General features: G+C 37.1%; 2 protein-coding genes across 3 annotated transcripts in view; one reads left to right on the forward strand and one right to left on the reverse strand.

Moving 5' to 3' along the window:
• Window positions 1–39: 39 nt before the first annotated feature.
• On the reverse strand, window positions 40–8240 carry slc5a8 (solute carrier family 5 member 8). 2 transcript variants are annotated; one of them, XM_053650377.1, is made up of 15 exons: window positions 7887–8240; window positions 7530–7595; window positions 7363–7414; window positions 6168–6235; window positions 5927–6081; window positions 5059–5199; window positions 4837–4966; window positions 4656–4744; window positions 2587–2696; window positions 2421–2488; window positions 2243–2329; window positions 1495–1712; window positions 841–944; window positions 645–729; window positions 40–555 (listed from the first exon to the last, which is right to left on the reverse strand). In XM_053650377.1, exons 1-15 carry the CDS (start codon window positions 8238–8240, stop codon window positions 459–461), a joined length of 1824 nt encoding a protein of 607 aa, XP_053506352.1. In that variant the 3' UTR covers window positions 40–458. The 2 variants fall into 2 exon arrangements, with proteins under 2 accessions (XP_053506352.1, XP_053506351.1); XM_053650376.1 differs by having other exon boundaries at window positions 641–729.
• Window positions 8241–9700: 1460 nt separating this feature from the next.
• The window catches only part of utp20 (UTP20 small subunit processome component), a 32049-nt gene continuing 16396 nt past the window's right edge, over window positions 9701–25353 (forward strand). The window contains exons 1-27 of the mRNA XM_053650375.1: window positions 9701–10409; window positions 10690–10770; window positions 10913–10979; window positions 11707–11839; window positions 12252–12440; window positions 12598–12679; window positions 12764–12901; window positions 14327–14482; window positions 15691–15837; window positions 15946–16080; window positions 16186–16263; window positions 16604–16782; window positions 16944–17078; window positions 17168–17256; window positions 17596–17701; window positions 17815–17965; window positions 18088–18150; window positions 18842–19000; window positions 19087–19163; window positions 19259–19338; window positions 20808–21078; window positions 21209–21406; window positions 22416–22506; window positions 22600–22685; window positions 23147–23272; window positions 23360–23526; window positions 24153–24361. Coding sequence (XP_053506350.1) covers window positions 10359–10409; window positions 10690–10770; window positions 10913–10979; window positions 11707–11839; window positions 12252–12440; window positions 12598–12679; window positions 12764–12901; window positions 14327–14482; window positions 15691–15837; window positions 15946–16080; window positions 16186–16263; window positions 16604–16782; window positions 16944–17078; window positions 17168–17256; window positions 17596–17701; window positions 17815–17965; window positions 18088–18150; window positions 18842–19000; window positions 19087–19163; window positions 19259–19338; window positions 20808–21078; window positions 21209–21406; window positions 22416–22506; window positions 22600–22685; window positions 23147–23272; window positions 23360–23526; window positions 24153–24361 — 3444 coding nt within the window. The 5' untranslated portion in view covers window positions 9701–10358. The remainder of the gene's footprint in view (window positions 10410–10689; window positions 10771–10912; window positions 10980–11706; window positions 11840–12251; window positions 12441–12597; window positions 12680–12763; window positions 12902–14326; window positions 14483–15690; window positions 15838–15945; window positions 16081–16185; window positions 16264–16603; window positions 16783–16943; window positions 17079–17167; window positions 17257–17595; window positions 17702–17814; window positions 17966–18087; window positions 18151–18841; window positions 19001–19086; window positions 19164–19258; window positions 19339–20807; window positions 21079–21208; window positions 21407–22415; window positions 22507–22599; window positions 22686–23146; window positions 23273–23359; window positions 23527–24152; window positions 24362–25353) is intronic.

The following is a 25353-nucleotide window of genomic DNA, read 5'->3' on the forward strand; positions in this document are numbered from 1 at the left end:
ACTGTAAACTACATTTACATTACAAAGGACCGAGGTCAAATAGTGTACTGTTTAGAAAATGGTCTTCAAATGAGATTTGAGAACAATAGATGAACAATTACAAAAGAAATAGCAAGCTTGTGGGAAGAGTGATGTACAACATCTACTAAAGGCTTGGTGATGGGTTATAGTATAGTTGATATTTAGGAAAGGCTCAAGACTGATGATTTTATGTTGTTGCAGTGATGTGAGAGCAGTGTTATGAGGTAGAATAAGGGGTTAATTTGAGATTTATCTAGCAGGGCCATCTAGCAGATCTTCAGGTAAGTTCTCGTCCAGATAGAACTTCATGTTTGATGGGAAAACGTGCATCGTGGACAGTAGTCAACTTGAGTGGTAGACACAAACCTTACTTTTGCCCTTCTTTAGAAAAGATGAACTAAAAATGTCCTATGGAAGAGTTTTGTGTGCCTGAATTTTTATGATATCCAGCTCCACATCACAAAATGCAAGGTTGGTTCTGCCAGATTTCTCTTTCTCCGTAACCATGTCAAGTCTGTCTGCATTTCCTGTGGCCTAAAAAACCCCCCCAAATGAACCAAAATTGTCATACAGAAATATTGCAATAATAACAATGCAAAAGAATACAGCCTACACTTACCCACCGCTTTAGGTTTTTGTAGATCTTGTAGCAGGTTAAATCCTCCTTCGCTAATGTTAGACCTGGTTCCAGTTTTAATGTTCTACCCCCTATAAGGCAAATATGAAAAAAAGAAATACAAAAAACTTTTAAAACAAACAAAATATAGCACTAAAATACACTGTTCTCACTGATATTATATAGAATTTAATACATCTTACCAGAGAACAAACTCACAATCTGCCCAATAACTATGCACACTAGAGTCCCCATAGGGCAGAAATACATGTAAGAGAGTGAGTACCAGTAATCAGCCAGCAGAGGCCTGTTGAAGCAAGATAAACAAAGTGGAATTCGGTTTAAAAGTGCAGGTTTTTCATATATTTATTCAGTGAGCAGTTTAATATAATAATTATATGAATAACCAGGTCTAAACTAATGTCGCAAGTGCAGGGAAGTACAGAGAAACATCAGGCTTTGCTTGAGTATAACACTCTGGAGAGCTTCACACTAGACTTAAAGCAGTCAAATTAAAATTTTATTGATCACACACAGCCATACACAATGTGATGTGCAGTGAAATGTTTTTTATTTAATTTTTATGACTGTCCATGACATAAAAATATAATTAATTTAAACCAGAATTTACTTGTATACAAGTAGAAAATGAAAAATATAATCATATAATATAAAGGATAAAAAAGATAGATGGCAGCAACAGGCTGGACTATATTTGGAATAAAGTGCAGATATGTGCAGTTGTGCAGTCAGTCAATCTACTAATAATGCAATCCATAAGGTAAAAGAACCCCAAGTTGCAACAATATTATTAATGCGTATTGCACCAAAACATTATATAAAAAAAACCTTCACACCTGTACACAGCTTTGTCCTGCTCAGCTGAAGTGACATAGCTTGCCAGTGTTGAGTAGCTAGTCCAGTTCATTAAGTCATTTTCATCTGTGGTCACGCTGCAGCCATGTGTCTGTAAATGAAGAGGCCTGGTGTTCTCCGGTAATGGGTGGTAGATCTGGGCTCCAACGCAAATCCAGAGTGACACGACTAATCCACTGACTAGTCCAGCCAAGCCTCCCTGCATTACACATGTAATGATAATATAATCCCACAGCACTGCTAACAGCATGGTTCTGATGTAGTGTCAGCTACAAGACAAATCACAGTAAGTATCAGTCTGCTCATGTATGTATGATGTGTTGTTCAATAATAAAATGTAATCTCTCTTTGTAATCAAACTGTTGTGGTATAAGAGAAATAAAACACTTCACGTGGTAACAGTAACTCTGCTTCTTGACAGGTCTCATCACACCACCTTGTCAGTGATTATTTTCCTGCCACAACATGTCCTCTCATGTTTTAGTCAAGTTTATTGGCATAATTCCTTTCACAATTATAATTCTCTCAAACCATCTTAACAAAGGAATAAAAACAGGTTATTTTCTTTATCGTACTACTGCAGTTTTTTGCCTGAGTTTCCTCTTGCACTTAGTAAAGCTAGGCTAAGACGCTCGTCTTTTCGATTATACTGTATATCTTTACATATTCTTTTAGGATCATATGCCCAACAACAAGCTGTAAATTAAAGGCAATAATCATCACACTGACTTTGGAATTAGCAGAGGGAAACAGGATGCCTAAAGAAAAGAGGCCGAGTAGAGGTCCATTGAGAGTACCAACAACACTGATAGCTGTCTGTAAAGGAAAGCAGAGATCATTCACAAAGCATCTAACAAGCCAAATCACCATATATACAATAGTGCTTGTTTCTAATTGATAAGTTTACCTGTAACAATCCTCCCATCAAAGATGCAAGAGCAGCCAACCCAATGCATACTACTCCATAGAACACACCTGCACCAGTTATATACGACAGTAAATATAGCTGTTAGCAATAAAAGCTAGTGTACAACAAGTTCTACACAGTCTTATGTACAGTATGTCCTTCTCACACAGTCCTTTCGATGCCCAGGAAAGTTTTTGCTCTGACAAGCTGAAGTACGGTCCTATCAGCTCTGCAATTGTCACTGCAGCTAGAGAATTCACACTGGAGGAGACTGTGCTGTAATATGCAACACACACAAATTAATTAGGATTAGTATTTTAGCCACCCAGTGCTTGGTGCTTGTTTAGACGAGTAAATTTATTTTAATATATTTATTAGAATGTCTTGGTGTGGCATTTCTGCCAAAAGCACAAAATCATTATCTTTATGTAATGGACTCCCTTTTTTTTTTTTTTTTTTTTTTTTTTTTTTTACTGTTGCATGGTGTAAATCTATATATTAAAAAAAGCTAGCTAATATTACCCTCTCTAAAATCTTTCTCACATATGCCACTGTAATCACCTCATTTTGAATCATTGAGTCACTGGAGATGTTTATGTGCGCAGGTTGATGGTATTGCATGACACTTAATATACTTGCAACCAAAAAAAGCCTGGATCCGAGTGGGAGATATTAAAATTATACATATAACTATAACTACAGCGTGTCCCAAAAGTCTCCATACCTAGTGGACTGTGTTTGCCAGCACCACGTTGGCTGTGTCTTCGTCAGTGGATGTCACTTCTCAGTTGGTCCACAACACTTCCAGTCTTTTTGAAGTTTGGCAACAGTGTTATGTGTGAGGTGCTTGCCATGTTTGCTGTTAAAATCCATTGCAACTTTGCGACAACTTCCGATCCAGCATTCAAAAGCATTTTTAAAAGTTATCTGGAAAAATACTGTACATATATATAATATAAATTAAGTATGAAAAATTGGGGAAGACATTTAGCTAAAAGTATTCATTTCCCCTATGTATGGAGACTTCTGTGACACCCAGTATAACTGTATCTATATACAAAATAATGGAATGTGCTTTGTAAGTATATATTTTTGCAGTTCTGTATTGACAGACAGTCATTCAATAATAAAAGTGCATTGTGGATTGTGCTGTGCCTTGCCATTTACATTTTTAAATGGTAAATATTTAATTTTTCAGTATTTAGAGTACATTGGGGGAAATAAGTATTGGACATGTCAACATCAACTCCATCAATATGTTTTGCAACAATAAGGTTCCATAGGTCTTGGAAGAGCTCTTTGCATTTACCCATCATGAGATGTTTCTTGTGTGACACCTTGGTAACCAAAAGCCTTTTTATAGACCATCAATTTACTAACCCAACTGATATTAATTTGCACAGATAGGGGCTATAATTACTTATGGATTTCAGCTGGTTTCTTGCCTTACCTTGCCTTGGAGAGCTGCTTTTTCTTAGTGCGTTTGATACTTTTTTCCTGTGTCATTCCACATTATTACACAAAACTTTATTTATTTTAATGTTGTGAATTCTTTATATTTTCGGATTTCTTGAGTTTATACTGACGTCTTGTGAAAATTTTATATGAATAACCTCATTGGAAATATATTTACTGAAAAAAATGTTGATAGTTCCCCCACTGTATATTGTGTTTCTTCTTGGGTTGATCCGATGTTTGCTGTTTTCCTTTCAAATTAAGCTTTTGTTAATTTTGTAACAATTGTGTAAAAGAAAGCTTTCAGACTCAGCTAGCTGCAAAATACAAACAGATTCAGTCAATCAGTCAATACATGTTTTATCATTTGCTGTTAACATGGAGTCACTGACACAGTATGCTATCGGGGTTTCATTGTCTAAAACTGTTCAGTTTTTGGTTGACTAATTATAAGTTTTTGAGAACAAAATTTAAACTAAAAGTAACAAACAAATGACTAAAACTATTATATAGTGCATTTTCATCAACACACTAAGACTAATACTAAAGCCAAACAAGCTGTTCAAATGAACACTACTATAAAAATGTTTTATAAAGTTTTGGGTGATTTCAACAGACAGAGATCCTACTTTGATAATTAAACGAAGCTATTTCTGGTTGGAGTATACCTACTCTTGTTTCTAATCACTGTTCAACAATCCTAATTTTGAATACAATTTTACTTCACCTGTAAGTCACTTTGGAAAAATAAGCATATCCCAAATGCTATAATGATCTGACCTCAATGTGCCACTGTATGCTGCTGCCACAAACAGGCCAGGAATGCCTGGGTAGTCCCCCAAGATATCCATCACCAGGTACGGCATGAGCTTTCAAAATCACATGATGGGTTGTGAGATAATAAGTGAGATATATGGTGCATATGCCATCTGCTATGCTAATCAGAGTGTTTTGTATTTACCTGGTCCTGAGCAGACACCATTTTTGATGTCCATGGATCACAGTTCTTGTAAAATGAATACAAACACAACCCACAAAATACTGAAGACAGAAGAATGGTCCCGAGTGACACCAGGTTTATATACAGAGCCCTAGAGAGAAACGTACAGTTATTTCATAGCGTATCTTTCATCTTTTGATGCCACCTAAAACTTGAGAGTGTGTTTTCTTATGAAGTGCTCACATTTTGGCATGGAGAAGCGTCTTGCAGGACACATATCTCTGCACCTGAGCTTGATTAATACTATACATACTGGTCCAGACAAATGTACTGCCGATGATGACGGTCCAGAATGTGTGCCTCCTCAGAGGGTTGGGATCAAAGCTGAGACAGAGAGGTAAAGAAAAGACAAAGACTCACATTCTACAGTATTTCAGCAATGCATCTCTGTTATAGTTTAACCTTCCTGTTTTATCCCTTATACAATACATATATATTGTGACGTACTGCAAAATACTATATAAAATATTTGTGAATATACTTTATATCATGACTTAACTGATTGTCCAGAAATGTAGATACAGAATATTATAATATATTATATAAGGAATAAAAGATGAAGAGCATGCTGATAGTAATCAGTTACAGAGTGGTGCCTGATGCAAAGCCCAAAGTGTTTTTGTTGTTGATTAATTTTCTATAACAGCAGCTCAGACAATGGTTTGGATGCAAGACAAACCACAGGTTTCTATTAAAGTGTTTGCCCTAATGCATTATCATCTTTACTGTAACTTGAACAGGGACTTGTGTAACTGTCGTTCCAGTGTGGTTAATCATTTTCTCTGAGGAGATGTTTATTTAGCATTCTTGGCAGTGTTTATAGCAGCTGAAACAGGAACTAACTTGTTCGACTTTCCAAAAAATAACAGGTACACTCTTTTATTTTTTAATAATAAAGCACTGGCCTATTTTATGTTGTTTGATATATTGCTTGTTTTGCACTGTAATTGTGTAATGTAGATGTATCCATGGCTTTGCAGTTGTGACATTTTCATTTTTAGTGAAAAAAAGGGTAATTTTAACCTGAACAGAATAAAAAGCATTAACTCACTCCCACAGGTTGAGTCGGCCACCATCAGCAGAGTCGTTGAGGATGACAGAGACCCCGCCCTGTAGACGCACTGATTGGACGATGACAGCCAGGAACCCAGCCAACATGATGCTCATCTGGAACACGTCAGTCCACACCACAGCCTTGAATCCCCCCTGCCGTAGCATGACGTTAGTTATATAGTATTAATATAGTAATAATATAAGGCTATGCTGGCTGTTTTTATCTGATTAAAACTTACCAAGGTGCAGTAGAAGGTACACACCAGTCCAGTTGATATCAAAGCTCCCCACAGATTTATACCTGTCACTAAGAGAAAGTGGAAATCTTTGAGGTTTTTATGTGCTCTTAGCCTGCTGTACATGTCACACTCTGTCTTGATTCTTCTCTGTAATTGTAGTTGAAACAACTCTAAGATTAGGCTACACAGTACACAGAAAACAAATAATGCTTCATTTATGTAACCCTCCATAACGCCCTCCATAATGTTTGGGACAAAGACACTTTTTTTTTTTTTTTTTTTTTTTTTTTTTAACTTGCCTCTGTACTCCACAGTTTTAACTTTGTGTATAAACAATTCACATGTGGGTAATGTGCACATTCTCAGAGTATTTGCTTAAAAATACATTTTAGTTTTACCATGTAGAAATTGCAGCACTTTTTATACACCATTTCAAGGCACAATAACATTTGGGTCCTAGCAGTGGTATGAACGGTTAATTAGTCATGTTTAGTACAGTACTTTGTTGTATATTCTTTGCATGCAATGACTGCTTGACATCTGCGACTCATAGACATCACCAGGTGTTGAGTATTTTCTCTCTGCCAGGCTTGTACTACAGCCATCTTCAACTCCTGCTTGTTTCAGGGGCTAGTTCCCTTAAGTATTTGTCTTCATTGTATGAAAGGCATGCTAAGTGGGATTCAGATCAGGTGACTACCTTAGTCAGTCGAGATTTTTTCCATTTTTTTTACCTTTGAAAAGGAGGTCTTTCTTGGCCTACTAGTCCTTTTATGGTTACTAAGCTCACCAGTTCTCTCTTTCTCATTAATAATATTAATTAGATAATAATGTTTATTAGAGTAGTTCATTAATTGATAATGTTAAATAAAATAATGTAACAGTTGATTTTAGGTGCTCCCAGGAGTCATTTTTTTCTTTTAGTTAATTAAAAAAAAAATATATATATATATATATATATATATATATATATATATATATATATATATATATATATATATATATATATATATATATACAGTATATTTAGTATGACTTGGTTTATTAGCCACCTAATTCAACAGAATAATCAGCTTATATTGGGTATTCCTTATGCCATAATAAATAATTAAATGATTTATTAGTACCAAAACAGAGTTAACTGCATATTTAGAGAGTACGTACCGTATGTGGATGAACAGTTGTTAAGGCTTACCTTGGTTTAAAGCCAAAGCTGGTGCGTAGATAACCACTCCAGTGTACACTAACTGAGGAATGAAAGAAAAAAGAACAGTTTTTACTCAGTGCATATTGCGGTTCCGTGACATAAGCATGAAAAAATAGCTGCATGTGAATAGAGATTTTTGCAGTAAAAGGGTTCACTGTCTGAACGATGAACAGCACTGTCCCAAACAGCCGGACCACTTTGTTGAATCGCAACTCCAGGTACTGCAGAAAAACAGTATCATAATGAATAATTGACCTCTTGACCTATTAATGCTAAAATCATATATTTTATTTTTCTATCATTTAAAAAAAACAAAAGAAAATGATGAAATTAAGCAAAATGGGGTGTTCAAACTTGTGACCTGAAGAATGACGTTTTGAAAGAAAACATAAAAATTAAAGGGTCTACTTTTTCATGCTTTCCTGGTTATTAGTTCTGTGATGACCAAAAAAAACCTCCATAATTTTAGACGTTTAAAATCACTGAAGTGGTTCAGCCATGAAGTACCTTACCTCATAGGTGCTGGTTAATCCCAGTCTATAGAAGATGGGGAGGAAGATCTCTGAGCTGATAGCCACCATCAGGACAAAGCCTAAGCAGCTTAAAACATATATTGCCCCATTACAATACACCTCCACCGGAGTCGCCAGAACCGTGATGGCTGACATGAAGCTAGCTGTCAGTGACAGAGCAACAGGCACAGCTGTCATACTCTGGCCAGCCACCAGAAAATCCATGGGGGTCTGTTCTCTGCGCTTGGCGATGGCATAATAAACACCGATAACTGCTGAGATGACCAGCATGAGAGCGAAAACCACATAGTCCCAAGTACCGAAGGATGTTGTTGTATTATCCTTGTTCTCCATTGTGCTCTGTTGTAAAGTGAGGTAAAAGGGAGATTCAGTATAGAGTCAGTGTGTATAACACCAATAAAAATGAGTATTTATTAAGCATAAATGATGAGTCAAAATAGCAGAGGAGTCAGTGAAGACTTCTGAGCATGTCTTCGTATTAGTGAGAGTCAGATGTGGTCCCATGGACAGATAGCATACCTCTCCACTTCTTCTTCATCTGAGTGCTCTTATTGTTTCTGAACCTGCCTTCAGCCCTCCCTCTACTTTGTTCAGTGCTTGGCATTCCATGCATGTCTCTTTTGTTCAGCCTGTGACTCCTAATGAGTGTGTTGGTTTGATACGTATTTACAAAATGAGTCATTTGAAAATTCAGTTCACCCTGTACTATATTTAAAACACATTATTAGCACATTATTTTACTTTGTGAATTTCATTTATTTTTGAAAATATACACTCGTTTCAAATCTGATGACTGCAACACACTCCAAAAAAGTTGGGACAGTCAACTGTTTACCACTGTGTAACATCCAATTAATTTATAACTGATAACTCTCCCCATTACAGAACAGATACCAAATGGAGAGAGTGGGGCGAATATGTTCTTCCTCCAAGACCAACCTCTGCATCTTGAACTGCTGCTCATACTGCATCACAGGGCTGTGGAACACACTCAGAGGAAAGCACTATAATGCCCTGTTCTGGGTGCAATGACATTTTAGTTGAGCTCTTTATACTGCTACTCAGTAATCTGTGGCATTTGCATGTGCAGGTACATTGATGTGCACAATAAAGTTGAATTCTTTAAGTTCTATGTGTTCAGTTTTTTTTTTCAGTTTTTACTCAATTTACTCACTAGTATTTTACTTTGCAGAGAATTTTATACAGTTCCCTTTATTAAAACAATATTGTAGTGTAAAGAAAAACATGTTTATATTTGACATTTTATAATATATATATATATATATATATATATATATATATATATATATATATATATATATATATATATATATATATATATCACTGTGCAAAAGTTTTAGGCACCCCATTTTTTTAGCACAAACTTTGTTATAGATTTGTACATTCATGACTTCCACATTATTGAGTCAATACAAAAAAACATTTTAGATTCCCAAAGATTAGTTTTCCAGCACAAAATTAAATGTTACAGAAAAACATTTGTATGTCAGTATGTAAAGAAAGCAACATGTTACGTAAGAGACCATTTTTCAGACAAAAAACATAATGAATGCTGCTGTGAAAATAAAAAGCAAGTGCAAAAGTCAAAGTCTCTAGAACAACTGTGGCTGGTTCTGCAAAATGCTCAAGAAAACTTATCAGCTCATTTCCTTATAAAACTGCACACATTGTACCTGAGACTATTTTTTTTTTCAAGCAAAGGGTCCCGTGCTGCAAAAAAAAACTAGAAATTGTAATAGAATTTGTAATGGTTTTAAGGGTTATAATGGGAATTGTACTGGAAACTATAATGGTCCCTGTGGAACTGGTCATTTGTTGCCTTCTGTTGGTGGCATGTTATGTCTAGTGGATACCAATAAGGACCAATTATGGTAATGGTTTTAATGGCTAGGTGATGCTTTGTAATGGTATTTGTAGTGGAAACCATTACAATTTCTGGGATGGTTTTGATTGTTTTTTTTTTCAGCAGGGTCCTCACACCAAATATTCATTTTGTTTTATTTATTTTCTCTATTAATATTCATTTTGTTTTATTTACTACTGTTTACCGCACTTTATAGTGTGCATATATATATATATATATATATATATATATATATACAATGAAACATTTAATTTCATTATTTTTTGAAAGAATCTTTGCTCTACACCATTTCCTTGCATGTTCTAAGACTTTTCAGTACTTTATATTCAAAATTTTAGTAAAGAAAAAGAAAATAAAAACGTTATTTATGACTAATCGAGGACCTTTTATTTTGAAACATATTTCTAACACCACTTCCTCCAAAATGGCGGCGTCCTGATACGGCGTGTGTAACAACAGTTCCCTCACTAAATATGAAAAGTATAGTTTTTAAAAAAATCAATATCAATCTACGTTTTTTTTTTTTCCTCTCCTGAACTTCTGTTCGCACAAAAACAGACTAGAAAATGAAGTTAAAGGCCAAGCCTTTGTCTCACAAATCAGAAAACACTTACCGGGTAAGTTTAACTCAGAGCAGCAGCTAGCATTGAAGCTGCATGAGTGCAGAACATTACATGGGGAAAACTTTAATGTGATCAACTCTGTGTACTAATAAATAGTTGTTTAAGTTTAGGGCCAGTAATTTTTTTTTACTAACAATGTTTTTTACAAAGTCATTACGTGTTATGTAGGTGGTTAACTTCTTATAACTTGTAATTCAGTACCTCACCAGTATACTGTACTGTACTGTACAGCTGCTGTATTTATACCATGTTTTCCTTATTCTCACATTTACAGTTTCTCACATTTTCTGAGAGACTTGCAAATGTGAATATAGATGTGATCCATCGGATTGATCGGACTGGAAGTTACGCTGAGGTAGGTTTAACTACAGTATTCAATACACAGTCGATTAAGTAAACTTTTAAGTAGAATTGAATGGATCTGAGCTTTAATTGTGTTGATCTGAACCCGTTATAGCCCAGTTTCTATGCTCTTTCATCATGTTTCTTCTTACTAGGAGGTAGACACATACTTTTTTGAAGGGTTAATGAAATGGAGGGACCTGAACCTGACAGATCACTTCAGTAAGTGTCACTTTTTTGTGATGTGATGTTATTTAATTGTATCATGATTAGGGATGGGCGATATAGACTTAAAACTATCTCATGATATTTCCCTGTATTTTTATTTTTTTTGCATTAATTATATAAATTATGAGATGCAAATAGTAACTTTTAGCATTGTCTTTTTGGCCTCAAGTCACATCAGCATACAGTCTTGAGAGCCACACAAACATTGATCCAAAAATGTAAAACTTTATCCCGTCCATCATCAAATACTAAACTAAATATAAATTTTAGTCACAGATTAAAATTCGAGAGAAAATGCAAACACCAATACTTGCAGATTTCATAAACGAACCCCAGGAAAAACAAATGGAAATGTTGTAAAAATACCTTTCGTCTGTAAAAGTGCATATAATGTTTTAAATAGTGCAAACTTAACAAGTCTTAAACTATGCTGAAAAACATCAAAACAGTATATATACATGATTCAGATCAAATACAAACGTGAAATGTAAACACAGACTTTATTCTTAAACTACATATTAGGGTTGGAATTCTGCCATGTTCTCATTCTATGTGCTGTTCATAAACACGTCATCAACTATATCATCAATATCGTGGGATGGCAGATGCTTATCATGGGGAGGAATTGTACCGCTATATCATGGACAATACGATATGGCACAGCCCTAGTTCACACTTGTTGTTTGTCTGTTCTGAATAATTGCATGTATTTGCCTTGCAGCGGCCTTTTCAAGGGAGGTTTCCCATAAGAGTCAGTCCTTCCACATGTTGGTGTTCCACCAAAATGCCATAGTGGAGAGTCTGAAGACTCATCTGTCAGTGAAGAACAGCCTCGCTTACCAACCACTTCTGGAGTAAGTGCCTCTTTCTCTATAAAATTGCTGTTACTGCTGCTTTGCTTTGCCACAGGTTGCCTGGTGCTCTCAGATAGGATGGTGGTGAAAATATCAGGATCATGAGAAGGGGTGCATGATGTGTGTGTGTGTGTGTGTGTGTGTGATCATTTAATAAAACTTAAAATAATTTAGTTATAATTTATTGAGGAATGGTTTTCATGAGTGTATCTTCATGATTAATTTACTTTAATAACTACAGTTAAGGAGTTGTAATGTTAATTTTAATGTGTGTATTTGAACAAAATGTCATGAAATTTCATGAAATAAATATCATATATAATGAGAACTAGTGGAATTGCAAAAGGAAATACTGACTACATAAAGCAGTGTGAGGATATAAAACATTAATCCTGCCCCTCTCTTTTCCTAGTCTCGTGGTCCAGTTTGCACGCGACCTCCAGACAGACTTTTACCCTCACTTTCCTGACTTCTTTGTCATCATTACTTCATTGCTTGAGACCCAGGATACTGAGGTGCTGGAGTGGGCCTTTACCTGCCTCTCCTACCTCTATAAGTATTTATGGAGGCTGATGGTGAAGGATATGAACAAGATATACAGGTGAGTGGAAGAGCAAAGAAGCGGAAGAGGAAGGTGTGACAAGAGCACTGTAGAATGCTGGAATAAATGTTTTTGTGTAAATTGTAGTATTGCTGAGAGATTTACTTTAGTTGGGTTTATGCAAGCTTGATAACACTGTTTTAATGTCTCTCCTCAGTCTGTACAGTAAACTTTTGGCACACAAGAAAGAGCACATTCGTAACTTCGCAGCTGAGAGTTTTTCCTTTTTAATGCGAAAGGTAAGAGACTTTAGAGGTAGCTAAGAGACTGTTATATAGTTAGGTGGTTATAAAGAAGCAGGTCACTAATTCTGGGTTCTTCAGGTTCCAGATTTTGACGCCTTGTTCACATTGATGTTTATGGATCTGGAGCAGTGCCCTCAAAAAGCAGATGGAGTCGGGCAGCTCATATTTGAGATGTGCAGAGGAGTCTGCAATATGTTCCACTCTTGCACCAATACAGTGAGTCTAAGCAGATAAGTCTAGATTAACAATTAATATGGTGATGTATGTGATAACCACTGCTGTATGTGAATTAGGGCTCGGCAATATGATATCCTTTGCCATATTTAGATTTTGTAAAAAAATCATAGAAACCATGGCTTCAGCTGTGGTTACACAAATAGATATATTTATATTCATTCAAAAAAATAAGTACACCCCATGGAAATTATTATTTTTTTGCCATATTTGGACAAGCAAACATTTGATCCTCTTTGAAACAGTGCCTATTAATAAAGTTGATACACTCTATTAAATGACACATAAAATTGACATTTTGTAGTAATTTTCTCAATTTAAATGAACAAAAAAACAACAGATCGGTCACATGGAAAAAATAAGTACACACCTACATTTATCACACCTTCAAATCCATAAATTTTGAATCAGGTGTTCACGACTGTGTGCCAGTGATTAGAACCTGCTTTGGGAGTGCAGGTGGAACCTGTCTTATTTCTACCCCTCTCATATCTAGTGTCTGGTGTTCCCTTTGTTATTGAGGTGTGGGTGTCATCATGCCAAGATCTAAAGAGTTCTGTAAGGCCTTCAGAAAAAAGGTTGTGGATGCCTATGAGTCTGGCAAGGGATTTAAAAAGATCTCCAAGTGATTTCAAATACATCATTCCACTGTAAGAAAAATGTTCTACAAATGGCGCAGATTGCAAACGATTGCCAATTTGTCCAGGACTGGCCATCTCAGCAAATTCAGCCCAAGAGCAGACCGTCTGATGCAAAACAAAAGCCTCCAAGAACCCCAAAATTTCACCACAGGATCTGCTAGTAAGTCTTGCAACTGTTTCAAAGTACATGTTTCTACAATCAGAAAGAGACTACACAAATTTGACCTGCATGTGAGTCGTGCAAGGAACAATGCTTTGCTATCTAAAAAGAACATGATAGCAAGACTACAATTTGACAGTGAGTATATAGGCAAAGACCAGGCCTTTAGGAATAACGTGCTCTGGACAAATTGTTTGGCCACAGTACCAGCAGACAATCTTTGGTGATGGCAAGAAAACCCTGAAACATCTTGCAACTGAAAGAATATTACACGGAAGAGTGGTCAAAAATTCCAACAAGCCGATGTCAGAGACTGGTGGACAATTATGCAGAACGCCAACGATTTCCATGGGGTGTGCTTATTTTTTCACATGACTGTATATATTTAACAAGTAAAATGAGCAAACTGAAACAAGGTGCTGATGACATCTGTGATAGTCAGAACAGTGCTGTTGGATGTAATGTATTATAATATTGCCCAGCCCTAATGTCTCTCTGTAATCATTTATTACAACATTGTGTGGGTGTTTCCCAGCATTGAAGCTGAATTAACATTTAGACAACAGTATTTGTCGTATAATGTTAATTTTTGGCTTTTTGACTTAGGCTTTGCCAGTGGCACTGCGGAAACTCGGTTCCTCTGGGGAAGGAGATGTTGCTCTGCCCTGGGATGCCATTAAAGAGGCCCTCGATCACATGGCAGAGTCTTCAGCAAATTATGTTACAAAGGAAAACTTCTTGGTTCTTTGGGATTCGTTGCAGGTAGAGAAAGTTTCCCCGCTCAAAGCAAGTCATGGAAAAACAGTCTGAAAGCTATACTTACTTTCATAGTTTGTTTATTAAGAGAGCCGTTGCATAAATCTTACTTTAATTCACATTAACAAGCAAGACATAATAGAAGAGGAGGGGAAATCAAACACGAAATATACTTTAATGTCCACAGTACAAAATATATTTCAGTGTCCAATCAGCTGTTTATTGCTACGAATAAACCATGGAGTCAGCAAGTTTGATAAAAAAATACTGTACTAAAGTACAATACTGTATTATACCACATAGCTGTTGAATTCTCAAATCGGATTGAACAAAAGGTATTAATTAATTGTAATTATATTAATGCACTTGTTCTAATACGTTATCGTTTCTGTAGTAACACCCGCTTCACTGGGGCTTCGAACGGAATAGTCAGTGCTTTAATAATCTAGGCCTGATAATAAACATTTCAAAAACACGATGCTATCAAATAAAACATATTTCATCATGATATGGTGAAGCTGTCTGTAAGGAGAACATTTATATAACGTTTATGGAAGCAGACTCCAGGGCCAAGATTTTGTAACCACTGCAGGTAAACTGTAGTATTTTGTCTCATAAAAGTTTTCAGAACAGAGGATGACTTTATCATAAATGATAACAGGAACTAACTAACTTTTGTGGACATTCCACAGCTTTAAATATCACTATAGATAAACGTGTACAAATAAAAATTGTAATTGCTGTGGTATAAGAGGAATAAAACACTTTAGGACATGCTGTTCTGGGAAAATATTAAATTTTTGGGCGGTAACTCTGCAGCGCACTTCGCTGCATCAGACCATTCAATCGTTGATTATTTTCCAATAACAGCAGGCCTTGTGTTTTGTTCCTTCCAGAAAACCTAGAGAAGATGAAAATATCATTATTGTGAGCCGTACACTGTTGAATTGGAGCTAATCCCAAGAATTAACTGAAGCTGTGCAAATAGTGAATTAACTGCACATCAGACGTCCCTTAGGTCATAGGCTTAATCTAAAGAATTTACAAGATCAGACATAGAAAACACAAGGTTACTTGTCACGTGCTAATGTGGTTGCTAGGTTTTGGTTTATTAACTTCCATAGCTATTATCAGCATGAGCTTCTCTAGTCTTGTCTCTTGGACATGTCTTTATGGTGTTGCTTTATTTCTGCTTCTTTCTTTTCTTCTCTCAGGCTTGCTTGAAAGACTTGCTCCGGAAGCTGGAGGCAGAGCATTCTAACCAGACCAGCGAGCACATTGAAAGGATCTTGTTTATTTACCACACACTGGTAGAGCACAGAAAAGGAGCCAAGATCACCAAGCCACAGTCTGTCTGTGAGGTACATGTGTACGGATTTGTGTGTTCTGTTCTGGGCTATCCCGTTTCCATTGTAAAACTTTAAGAAGCTGTTGCGTGACGGTTTTATCTTTGTTTTTTTCTCTTACAGTTGCTTCTCCAGCTGGTTCATACTCAAGGTCTGTCCTGCTCCTGCTGCGGTTTGCTGCTTCAAGTGATTTCATCCTTTCTGCTAGCAGAGAACCTGTCCTTACCAACCAGCATGATCCAAGAACTGGTGAAAAAGGTGTGTGCATGCACATGTGTACACATAAGCATACTTATAAACATAATCACTGCTGTGTGTATTTGTGGAAGTGTCCCTGATATTTTTCACTCGTTGTTCTCTTAGGTCTTTACCAGTGGGATGGATCGAGATCTGATTTTGTCATTCGCCAAGGAGATGTTCAGTATGAAACAATTTGAGCAGGTCAGTGTGTGAAAGAATAAAGTGTTGTGTTACGTTGCTTTTGCTCATTCCTTGCTTTGAGCGTCAGTCTGTTCAGTAGCAACACGTGAGCTTGCATTGCATATATACAGGGCAGCTGGATTCATAAAAAAAAAAAAAAAAATGGCATCACTACAAAAAAAAGAAGCAGATTTGAGTTGTGTGTGTGTTTTTTTTTTGGAGTCTTTGATGATAGGCACCCTATCCTGTCCAAAAATGTTTGGTACATTATGAACGTTTGCTCAGCAGTGTCGTTATATCAGGAACAGCCGGATTTGAGATGAATTTGGTCCTAGACTTAAAGTTAATGTTGTTTTTCTAGCTATTTCTGCCCAGTATGCTGCAGTTTATGGAGCAGCTCTTCTCCAGTGAGGACTCAGTGAGCAGACTGCTGGCTCTGGAGTTGCTTGTCAGACTGATCCTGGTTAAAGCTCAGCCTCCTACTGATGGCTCAATGGCCTTCGAGAAGTACCCGCTGATCTTCACTGGGCAGTCTGGAGGGTAAGGCCAGGGGCTTCTGGGTAGAATAGTTTTTATTGTGGTCCTGATTCAGACCTAGCAAAGCATTTCAGCAGCGTCAGACATCTCTACAATAAAGCATCCCAGTGCACATGCAGGTCTATTTTAAAGCTTGAAGATTGTAGCATGTTCTGTTTTTACAGGTTATATGGGATGGACAAGGCACAGGCAGCATCTGTACCTCAGTTCATCCTCTCCCTTATAGTTGTCCCAGAGGATCAGCTACTGTCGGATCTCTCTCAGATCTGGGCGGCCCTGGTGCTTCTGCCTCACCTCAGGCAAGAACTTCACTCCCTGCTCAAACACCTGTATCAGTGTGAGTGCTTGTGTTTTCTGTATTTATGCTGACGCGAACATGGTTTTGCAGGCCCCTGGAGGCAGCAAGTGTAATTCCTCCTCTCACTGCCCTGTTGAACCGACTGTTACATGAGGTGCACAGTGAAAAACTTGGAAGAGGTTAGTGTAATGAAGAGTGCTTGCTAGATATTCTATATCACTGCTTAGCTGTTTTTCTGTCTGTGTGTTTGTTTTGATTACTTGCTAACAGCATGTGTTTTATTTCTATTGTATCACAGCCAATGAGTACAATTTGCAATAAGCAGCTTTTAAGGTGCACTTTTGTAGTGTATTTGACACAATTGGATGGGATTTTGTATTCTAGGGCATTTGCATTTATTGTTTAAATGAAGCAACAAGATGAAACAGTCCATGTGATAACATTGTCGATTAATTGTCACAGCCCTAATTGAGGGGATGTAGTGTTTTTTTTCTCATGAGCTTATTTTGTTCCCTCAGGAGGGCTTTTTGTGGCGCGACAGGCTCTAACCACATTGCTGAGCTTTAAGGAAACCACATTGGTGTCTTCTCTGCTCCCGGATGAGCTCGTCCGGTGCATCATAGAGTAAGTGCTCATAGTTTCTGTTTAAATGACCAAAAAAAAAAACCCCTCTAGCAATGTAGTGCTTGTGTGTTATGTAGCACTGTGCTAAGTGAGTTGTTTGTGTTCTTATACAGGAAGTTTCCCACTGATCTTTCGGCACTGCTGCTGGCTGACCTGTATTACACCAGACTGTCCCTCAATGGCTGCTCTGCCCAGCTATCTCACGACTCGCTATTAGATCTATATCAAATGTTGCATTCCAATTTTTCTTCCAACATCTCAAAGGTAGCATTACTGTTTGTTGATGCCAAGTCCAACACATTTGTTTTGTGCTTTGATTTTAATTGTAAATTAAGTCGAATGGTTTCAAAGGTCTGGATCACCCCCCCCCCCCTTTTTCTTTCTAGATTCGCTTTCTGACGCTGAGAATTATGTCCCACTTTGAAGCAGAGCTTCCAAAAACAGCAGAGGTAGCTTTTACTTTGTAATCACTGCAATAAGTTTATTCAGGAAAACAAGCAATTGTTTTAATGGTCATTATGTAAAATATATGTACAGCTTCACTTCGTTCTGTGGGTACCATAGGCATTAATTTCTCTGAATTTTGTGTAGTATAAATCACTAGCATGCTAGTCACCCAGAAGTGTTTTATTCCTCTTAAACCACAGTAATGTGCCAATAAATGCCATGAAGTGATGTTTTTTTTAATTGTTTATGGTTCGATTTAATGCTGGTTTGTCCACAAAACAAGTTAGTTCCGTTTATCACAGATACCGACTCTGGCCTTGTAGTACCCCCCTGCCATGCACATATTAATTTTCCCTGCTTCCAACACGTCTAGTTCAACTAATCTGCTAATTAACAACCCTGTTTGTTGAATCAGGTGTTTTTGAAAAATCAGCTTAGATTATGTCTGTCATACAGAAATGACAACATATTAGAACGAGTACACTAATATAGATGGCACAGAGGAGTGCTGTTACAGACAACTATATCAATACCTTCTGACAGTCCGTTTCGATTGATCATTGATCAAACTGAATACTGGTTGTTCCTTAGTGTTATCTGAGCGTTTTAAAATCAGATGTATTTTTCAAATAAAAGCCCACCCATAAATAAGTAAATAAAAAAGGGTTTATAGCTGAATTCTTATGTTTGCAGGGGGAGGACAGCTCAAGCACACAGACGGTGTTTGCCAGCTGCCTGCAGGCCGAGCAGGTACCAGCCACAGTGCAGGATTACAGAGAGAAGCTGCTGCACTTGCGCAAACTGCGCCATGACCTGGTGCAGCCCTGCCTCCCCAGAGGGCCTTTCCACCTGGTACACAGCACGTCTGCTTCTACTGGACTTGCACATAAAGCAGGAGTGTTTTAGGGATAACAGTACTGATGTCTGTGTTTTCACAGGTTCCAGTGCGGTACCTCATCGCAATGCTGTTTGTTAATTTCCGACCTTTGTGGGATGCTGTCATTGAACTTCTTGCGTAAGCGTAGCACCAGAACATTAGCACAAAGCCTTTTGTAGCTGTACTGTTTTATTTTTGCTATTGAATTAATATATATGTTTTTATTATTTTAGATCCCATGCCAGAGACATGGACAACAAAGAGTTCTGGAAGGTTTTCTATGAACATTTAGAGATTGTTGCTGGACTTGCGGGTGCGTTCTTTTTAACGTGTAAATAGTTGAATTTTCTTGAGAGGCTAATTTTGATTAAATAGACTGGTGTATGTTATAGGTAAATAACCCATGCAGGTGTGGTGAGATAGAGTCCAATGCAAGGCAGAATTATTTTCCACTACGTTGATTATTTTTCTATAACAGCATAACCCAAAGTGTGGTATTCCACTTATAACACAGTGATTTTGCCAATGATCACAATTTTGTATTTATTCACAAATGACACATTGTGCTTTTAAAGCATTTACTGAGTTACATTTAATATTATGGAAGCAAGCGAGATCATATTTTCATGTACAGCAGCTAATAAGTTAACAAGAAAATATGCAGCTTGTTGTGTTACTAAGAAACCTGTAAGTGCACAATTTTCTGCCCTGAAGACTCTCTAACGGTAGAAATCTTACAAAGTGTGACTCGTAACAGAAAACTTCACCATGTCAACGATTATATTTTCTTTATTAAACAGTTTATAAATCTGCTATTTGTTAACTTTACATTATATTGCACAATCTCCATACAAATCCCTGTGTTTGAGCTGTTACTATAGAAACGATAATGTATTATAACGAGCACATTAATATAAACCTATCATTTATGTTCCATTCGGAGCTACTGTCAGAGCCGTGCTGTTAGAGAAAATTAAATCACACTTTCTGATTGGAGAGGTCAACAGCACTGTGGTATAAAATATGAAAATATTATTTAAAAAGGTGTTCTGAGTGCTTCCATAGAAGACCATAGATGCAGTTTTGCACTCAGGTCTCCTTTGGTGAACAATGGACTAGTTCAACAAACAGACTTCATATAAAACCATAATGAACTTCCATTTACTTAGACACTATCCGTTGTTACTCAGATGAGGATGGGTTCCCTTCTGAGTCTGGTTCCGCTCAAGGTTTCTTCCACATATCATCTTAGGGAGTTTTTCCTTGCCACCGTCACCACCGGCTTGCTCAATAGGGATAAATTCACACACTTAAAATCTGTATCCTGTGTTTATATGTTTCTGTAAAGCTGCTTTGAGACAATGTCCATTGTTAAAAGCACTATACAAATAAACGTATATTCAATTGAAGACTGGGGCATGGTATATATGAACTTAGTTTGTGTTTGATATGCAGATTTGACTTGTTTAGCTACTTGACAATGTAAATTGTGACTCAAATTTGGAAATTTGACTGAAAAAGTGCTCATCTGTTACAGTTGGGGGTGCGATATTTGGGATTTAGAGATGTTCCTAGACCATTTTAGTACTTTTAAACATATCCATATTACTTCTGTTTGAGGATTAGTTTTAAATTCTTTAGAATGTCTCGTTCAAAGTCCTTACAGGATCTACCTGCACGTGTGCACTGTAATATTATATAAATATACATCTTTCTTGTACTAAAAAAAGTGCAAAATTAGGGTAGTAAATTACATAGAAATTGTCTTTTTTTTTGTCTCAGAGAAAGAACTTCAGCAGGAGGAGGAGGAGGATGATGAGGGTGGTGATCAGGATGAAGGTGCAGGGTTGATGCTTGGTCCAGGGACAGATGTAATCAACAGCGGGGATGTTGGTGTTCTGTTCCTGGAGCAGCTGGAGCAGGCAGACAGCGTTAGTGATCACACAGACTTTACTAACTTTCGTAGCTTGCTGTGGAGAGCCATGATCCAGTTCCCTGACAGAGTGGAACCACGGAGCCGAGAGCTCAGCCCACTGCTGCTGCGCTTCATCAGGTGAGTGTGTGTGCATTTGGTTATGTGAGTATGCAGGATTAAAAAAAACACAAACACGTTTAAATTTCTGAACGCAGCCAACCATTCAGCATCTTCCTGATGACTGACACTTGTCTTGGTTTACTGATAGGAATGAGTTCTATTCAGCTGACCTGCTAGCAGCTCCGGTTCAGAATCTCACAAAGAGGAGCCTCTCTTCCTCACAAGTCCCATATGAGACTGAAAAGGAGGATGTGAGGATGAGAGAGGTGGAGGAAGAAGACGTAGAAGAAGCAGAGGAAGAGTCCCATCGAGTTGAGAAAAAAATGCCAAGGCGAGCTGCAGCCAAGTAAGAAGAATCACTTGTTCTGATGCACAATAATGCATTAATTTAGCCTGTAACAACTACATGAATTTAATAAATAGGGAAGGTAAGCATCAAAGACCGTTTCATTGTGTTCAGTAGACTATTATTTACTTACTTCTCTTCATTTGGCAGTAACTTGTCATGGAAATTAGACAACACTTGCAGATTCGTCCTCTCAGGTGAAGAAGGTTTATTACAGAGAGATGAATACAGGATAGAAGACGAGAGTGCTCTGAAGCACTTGTCCCTCACATGCACTATATAAGATTAAGATAAGGAGTGCTGGACATCTGCGAGTCTCGAAAAGGGAGTTCTAGGTGGTTTGAACCGGTTTGCTGATTTCAAAACTTAGCCGATGTGCAGACACTCAAAGACAAAAACATATTTGTCTCCCACAGAAGAGAGACGAAAAACATTCTGTGCTAATCTACATGGCATGACCTTACATTGTATCTATCTGCTACTTCAAGTACACAAAAAACAAAGAAAGAATAACAAATTCTCTCACAAACTATTATCCAAAGTGTCTTACAATTCACGGTTAAACATCATGAGCAAGGGACAGAATGACAGCTTGATGATGTGGGTTTGTGCTTCTGATTAGTAGCAAAGCCTTAATTGCTGAACCCAACACTACTGTAGCACTAAATACTAACTCTCAGTTCAGAGTATTTTATTTTCCCCAATTTCCTGAAGCTATGTTGTGTACTGTTACTGGGGAAAATCTTGTACATTTGACATTTCAGTCCCAAACACAAGATTTCTCCATTATAAGACACAAAATTTTGTTTAAGTCTATTATATTCATTTTACCAATGGAAATACTTCCACTGTTGACCAAGTGTGAGGGATCCACCTGGAAGTACCACATCGTTTTTATTGCCGAAGATTCCTGATGTCTCAGTAACTAAGACGTAGATAATGCTTTTGTCACAATACACAGATGAATGTGGCTGAAATTTCAGTAGAAATGATTTTTTCTCTTTTTCAGGCAACTCATTGAACATCTTAAGATCTTCTCCAAGTTCACTAATCCCAAAGCTTTATACATGGAGCCTGAATTACTGGCGCTGTACACAAAGGTGAGCCCCCCCCCACACACACATACGTCAAAAAAAATAGTTCTTTATTAGGTAAACAAGCAGACACATGACACCACCATTTCTTCTCTTTAGCTCCTGTGCCATAAGGACCAGCAAATTCAGAAGGCTGCTTTGGACTGTTTGATGACTTACAAAGACCCAAGCATTCTTCCTTACAAGTAGGTTCACTACTTCAGCCTACTCATTTTGTCTTTCATCACTTTTTTAATAGCTGTTGATGCAATAATGATGGTAGTGTACGCTTTAAGAGATACTGTGGTAGATTTGTAATAGATAGTGTAGTTGGTGTATGAAGTGAGTCCTTTATATTCAGAACGGATGCTGATGATATCTGTGAATAAGTCTCATGTTTCTGTCCTCACTGAGAATGGTGGAATGCACACATCGGTCCAAGAGTCTTTCAGTTGTAAAAGCCTTACTGTTAGTCACATTCGCTCCCTTATAGGATTCATTTCACATTCCCAAAAACTCTTGTCATCAGCTTTGAGGAATAATTAAGAATAGTTGATCTACAGTGCAGGCTTTTAGCACTGCCAAAAGGGATGTAATTGCAGCAAAGCATTTTGTAAAAATATTTTCTTTAAGTTTGTTGCATTGTGCATTGTTTTTTATTTTCCAGAGAGAATCTGGAGCGACTGCTAGACGACAAGCATTTCAAAGATGAGATTGTTCTCTTCAACATCTCTGAGGAAGGAACAGTGGTGCTGGATATTCACCGGCCCCAACTTATCCCTGTGCTCATGAGGTGCGTATGAGATGTCCACTTTTTAGTTAAATATTCAGTTAAATTTTGTGTTGTTAATAGGGTTTGTGGGTTGTTGTTGTTGTGTAGGATCCTGTATGGACGGATGCGCACTAAAGCTGGTAATAAATTCCAGGGCAAAGCTGCCACTGCATCACGTTCTTCCATTGTGCTGCGCTTCCTGGCAGGTTGTCAGCCACAGGAGCTGGCTATGTTCATTGACCTGCTCCTAGAACCTGTTTGCCATCACAGCCAAGGTACACACATATACATACGCACATATGTATATAATACAGATATTTAAATGTAATTTTTAAAAAAAAATCAGCGTTGTCTAAATAGAGCTGTCATTCCTTAAATATTTGTACTACTTAAACATATGGTATTCAAGAGCCTATAATTTTATACTGGCACAGACAATGAACACGTGCATTGTCAACAAGGCAAGAGTTAATAAACTTTAAGTTAATGCTTCCAAATTAATTTTTGTATATTTACCTATGATAATGTTTTCTTGATGCTCATATTTGTGAATTTTATGTAAACATTTGTCATTTAAACCCAAAAGTGAAACTTGCATTGTTTTAGTTATCTATAAAGCAAGATATTGGATATTTTAACATAAATATGGATTTCTGCATTCAAATAAGTCATTCTGAAAATGTTAAAGGTGAATGTTATGATAGGCTTAATAGTAATTATACAACCCAATATCATGGTTTTTCTATATATTGCCCAGTAAAAGATTCGGAGTGTCACAATTTCAGTGAACGTTGATAACTGGTATATCATCACATTCCAAGAAATTCATAATACATACACTATTACATTTTTTACACGTGTAACTTAACAAAGTCCATGTAATATCATCTCTTGCATGCAGGAACATGTCTGGCTGCAGTGGAGAGGGCCATGGCTGAGACAGACCCCTCCTCAGTCCTCCCTCTGGGTCGCCAGCATGGACTGCTCAATATTATAGATGTAGTGCTCCATAAACTGGGCCACCTCATACAAACCTACCTGCCCAAGCTACTGCAGATTCTGCTGTGTGTCACTGCCTCTGTGGCCTTGCTGCTGGAACGCAGAGAGCAGGTGAGCTGCAGCCAGCTGTTTGGAGAACACTTCTAAAGTTAAAAAGCCTTTAAAAAGCCTTGGTCCATTGGTCTAACTATAGCTTGAAAACAAACAGCAAAAGAATTCTTTATATCTATAATAGGGGTGGGTGACGGATGGGAAATATTATTATGTCACTATACATGAAAACATTTTTATGGTTCATAACATAAATTCAGGTTCGCTACCAAAGTGCCAGCAATGAAGTGCATTTTTGTTCTTCATGAAAGCAGAAAAAAGAGAAAACCTTGATATTTTTTCCATATATGTTTGGAAATGATATGTTCAGATCTCTTTATACAACCTCTGGCAAAAATTATGGAATCGCCACACTTAGAGGATGTTCACCTGGATTTTTAAAAAAATTTTTTTTACTTTGCAGCAAATAAACAAATCACAAATATGACACAACACAAATTTGTTTTATAGCTGTACATTCTGGCTTCGTGAAACATATTTCAAACAATTTAAATTAAATTATTTTAATTAATGGCATATTGTTTTCCAGATCAAGGAGAGGGGAAAAAAATTATGGAATCACTCAATGTTGAGGAAAAAATTATGGAATCACCTTGTCATTTTCATTTCTAAAACAAATACCAAATCTAAAAATGCAAATCAGTCTGCAGTTAAGAGAGTGCTTACACAGCTTAACCTTGGACTTTTTGAAAGGAAACATGGCCCCAACAAGAGTGTTGTCAATTGAAACAATGGAAAGGATTATAAAACTCCTTCAAGAAGGAAATCCAATTTGGAGTGTGGCAAAAGATGTTGGTTGTACCCAACCAGCTGTGTCTAAAATTTGGTGCAAGTATAAACAAAATGGGAAGGTTATAAAAGGAAAACATACGGGTAGACAAAGGAAGACGTCAAAGCGTCAGTATAGAAAACTCAAAGCAATATACCTTAAATAGAAAATGCACAAGAAAACAAATGAAAAACAAATGGGTGGAAACAGGAGTCAGTGTTTG

The sequence above is a fragment of the Ictalurus furcatus genome, chromosome 19 (genome assembly GCF_023375685.1).
Source record: "Ictalurus furcatus strain D&B chromosome 19, Billie_1.0, whole genome shotgun sequence".
Taxonomy (NCBI): domain Eukaryota; kingdom Metazoa; phylum Chordata; class Actinopteri; order Siluriformes; family Ictaluridae; genus Ictalurus; species Ictalurus furcatus.

Excerpts from the sequence above, each read along its gene's own strand:
- slc5a8 (XM_053650376.1), bottom strand. The coding sequence starts at position 8,240 with ATGGAGAACAAGGATAATACAACAACATCCTTCGGTACTTGGGACTAT. Across the intron at positions 7,415-7,529 it reads TGCTGTTCATCGTTCAGACA|TTAGTGTACACTGGAGTGGT; the intron begins GTGAACCCTTTT and ends TTCATTCCTCAG. Across the intron at positions 5,200-5,926 it reads GGCCGACTCAACCTGTGGGA|CTTTGATCCCAACCCTCTGA; the intron begins GTGAGTTAATGC and ends TCTCTGTCTCAG.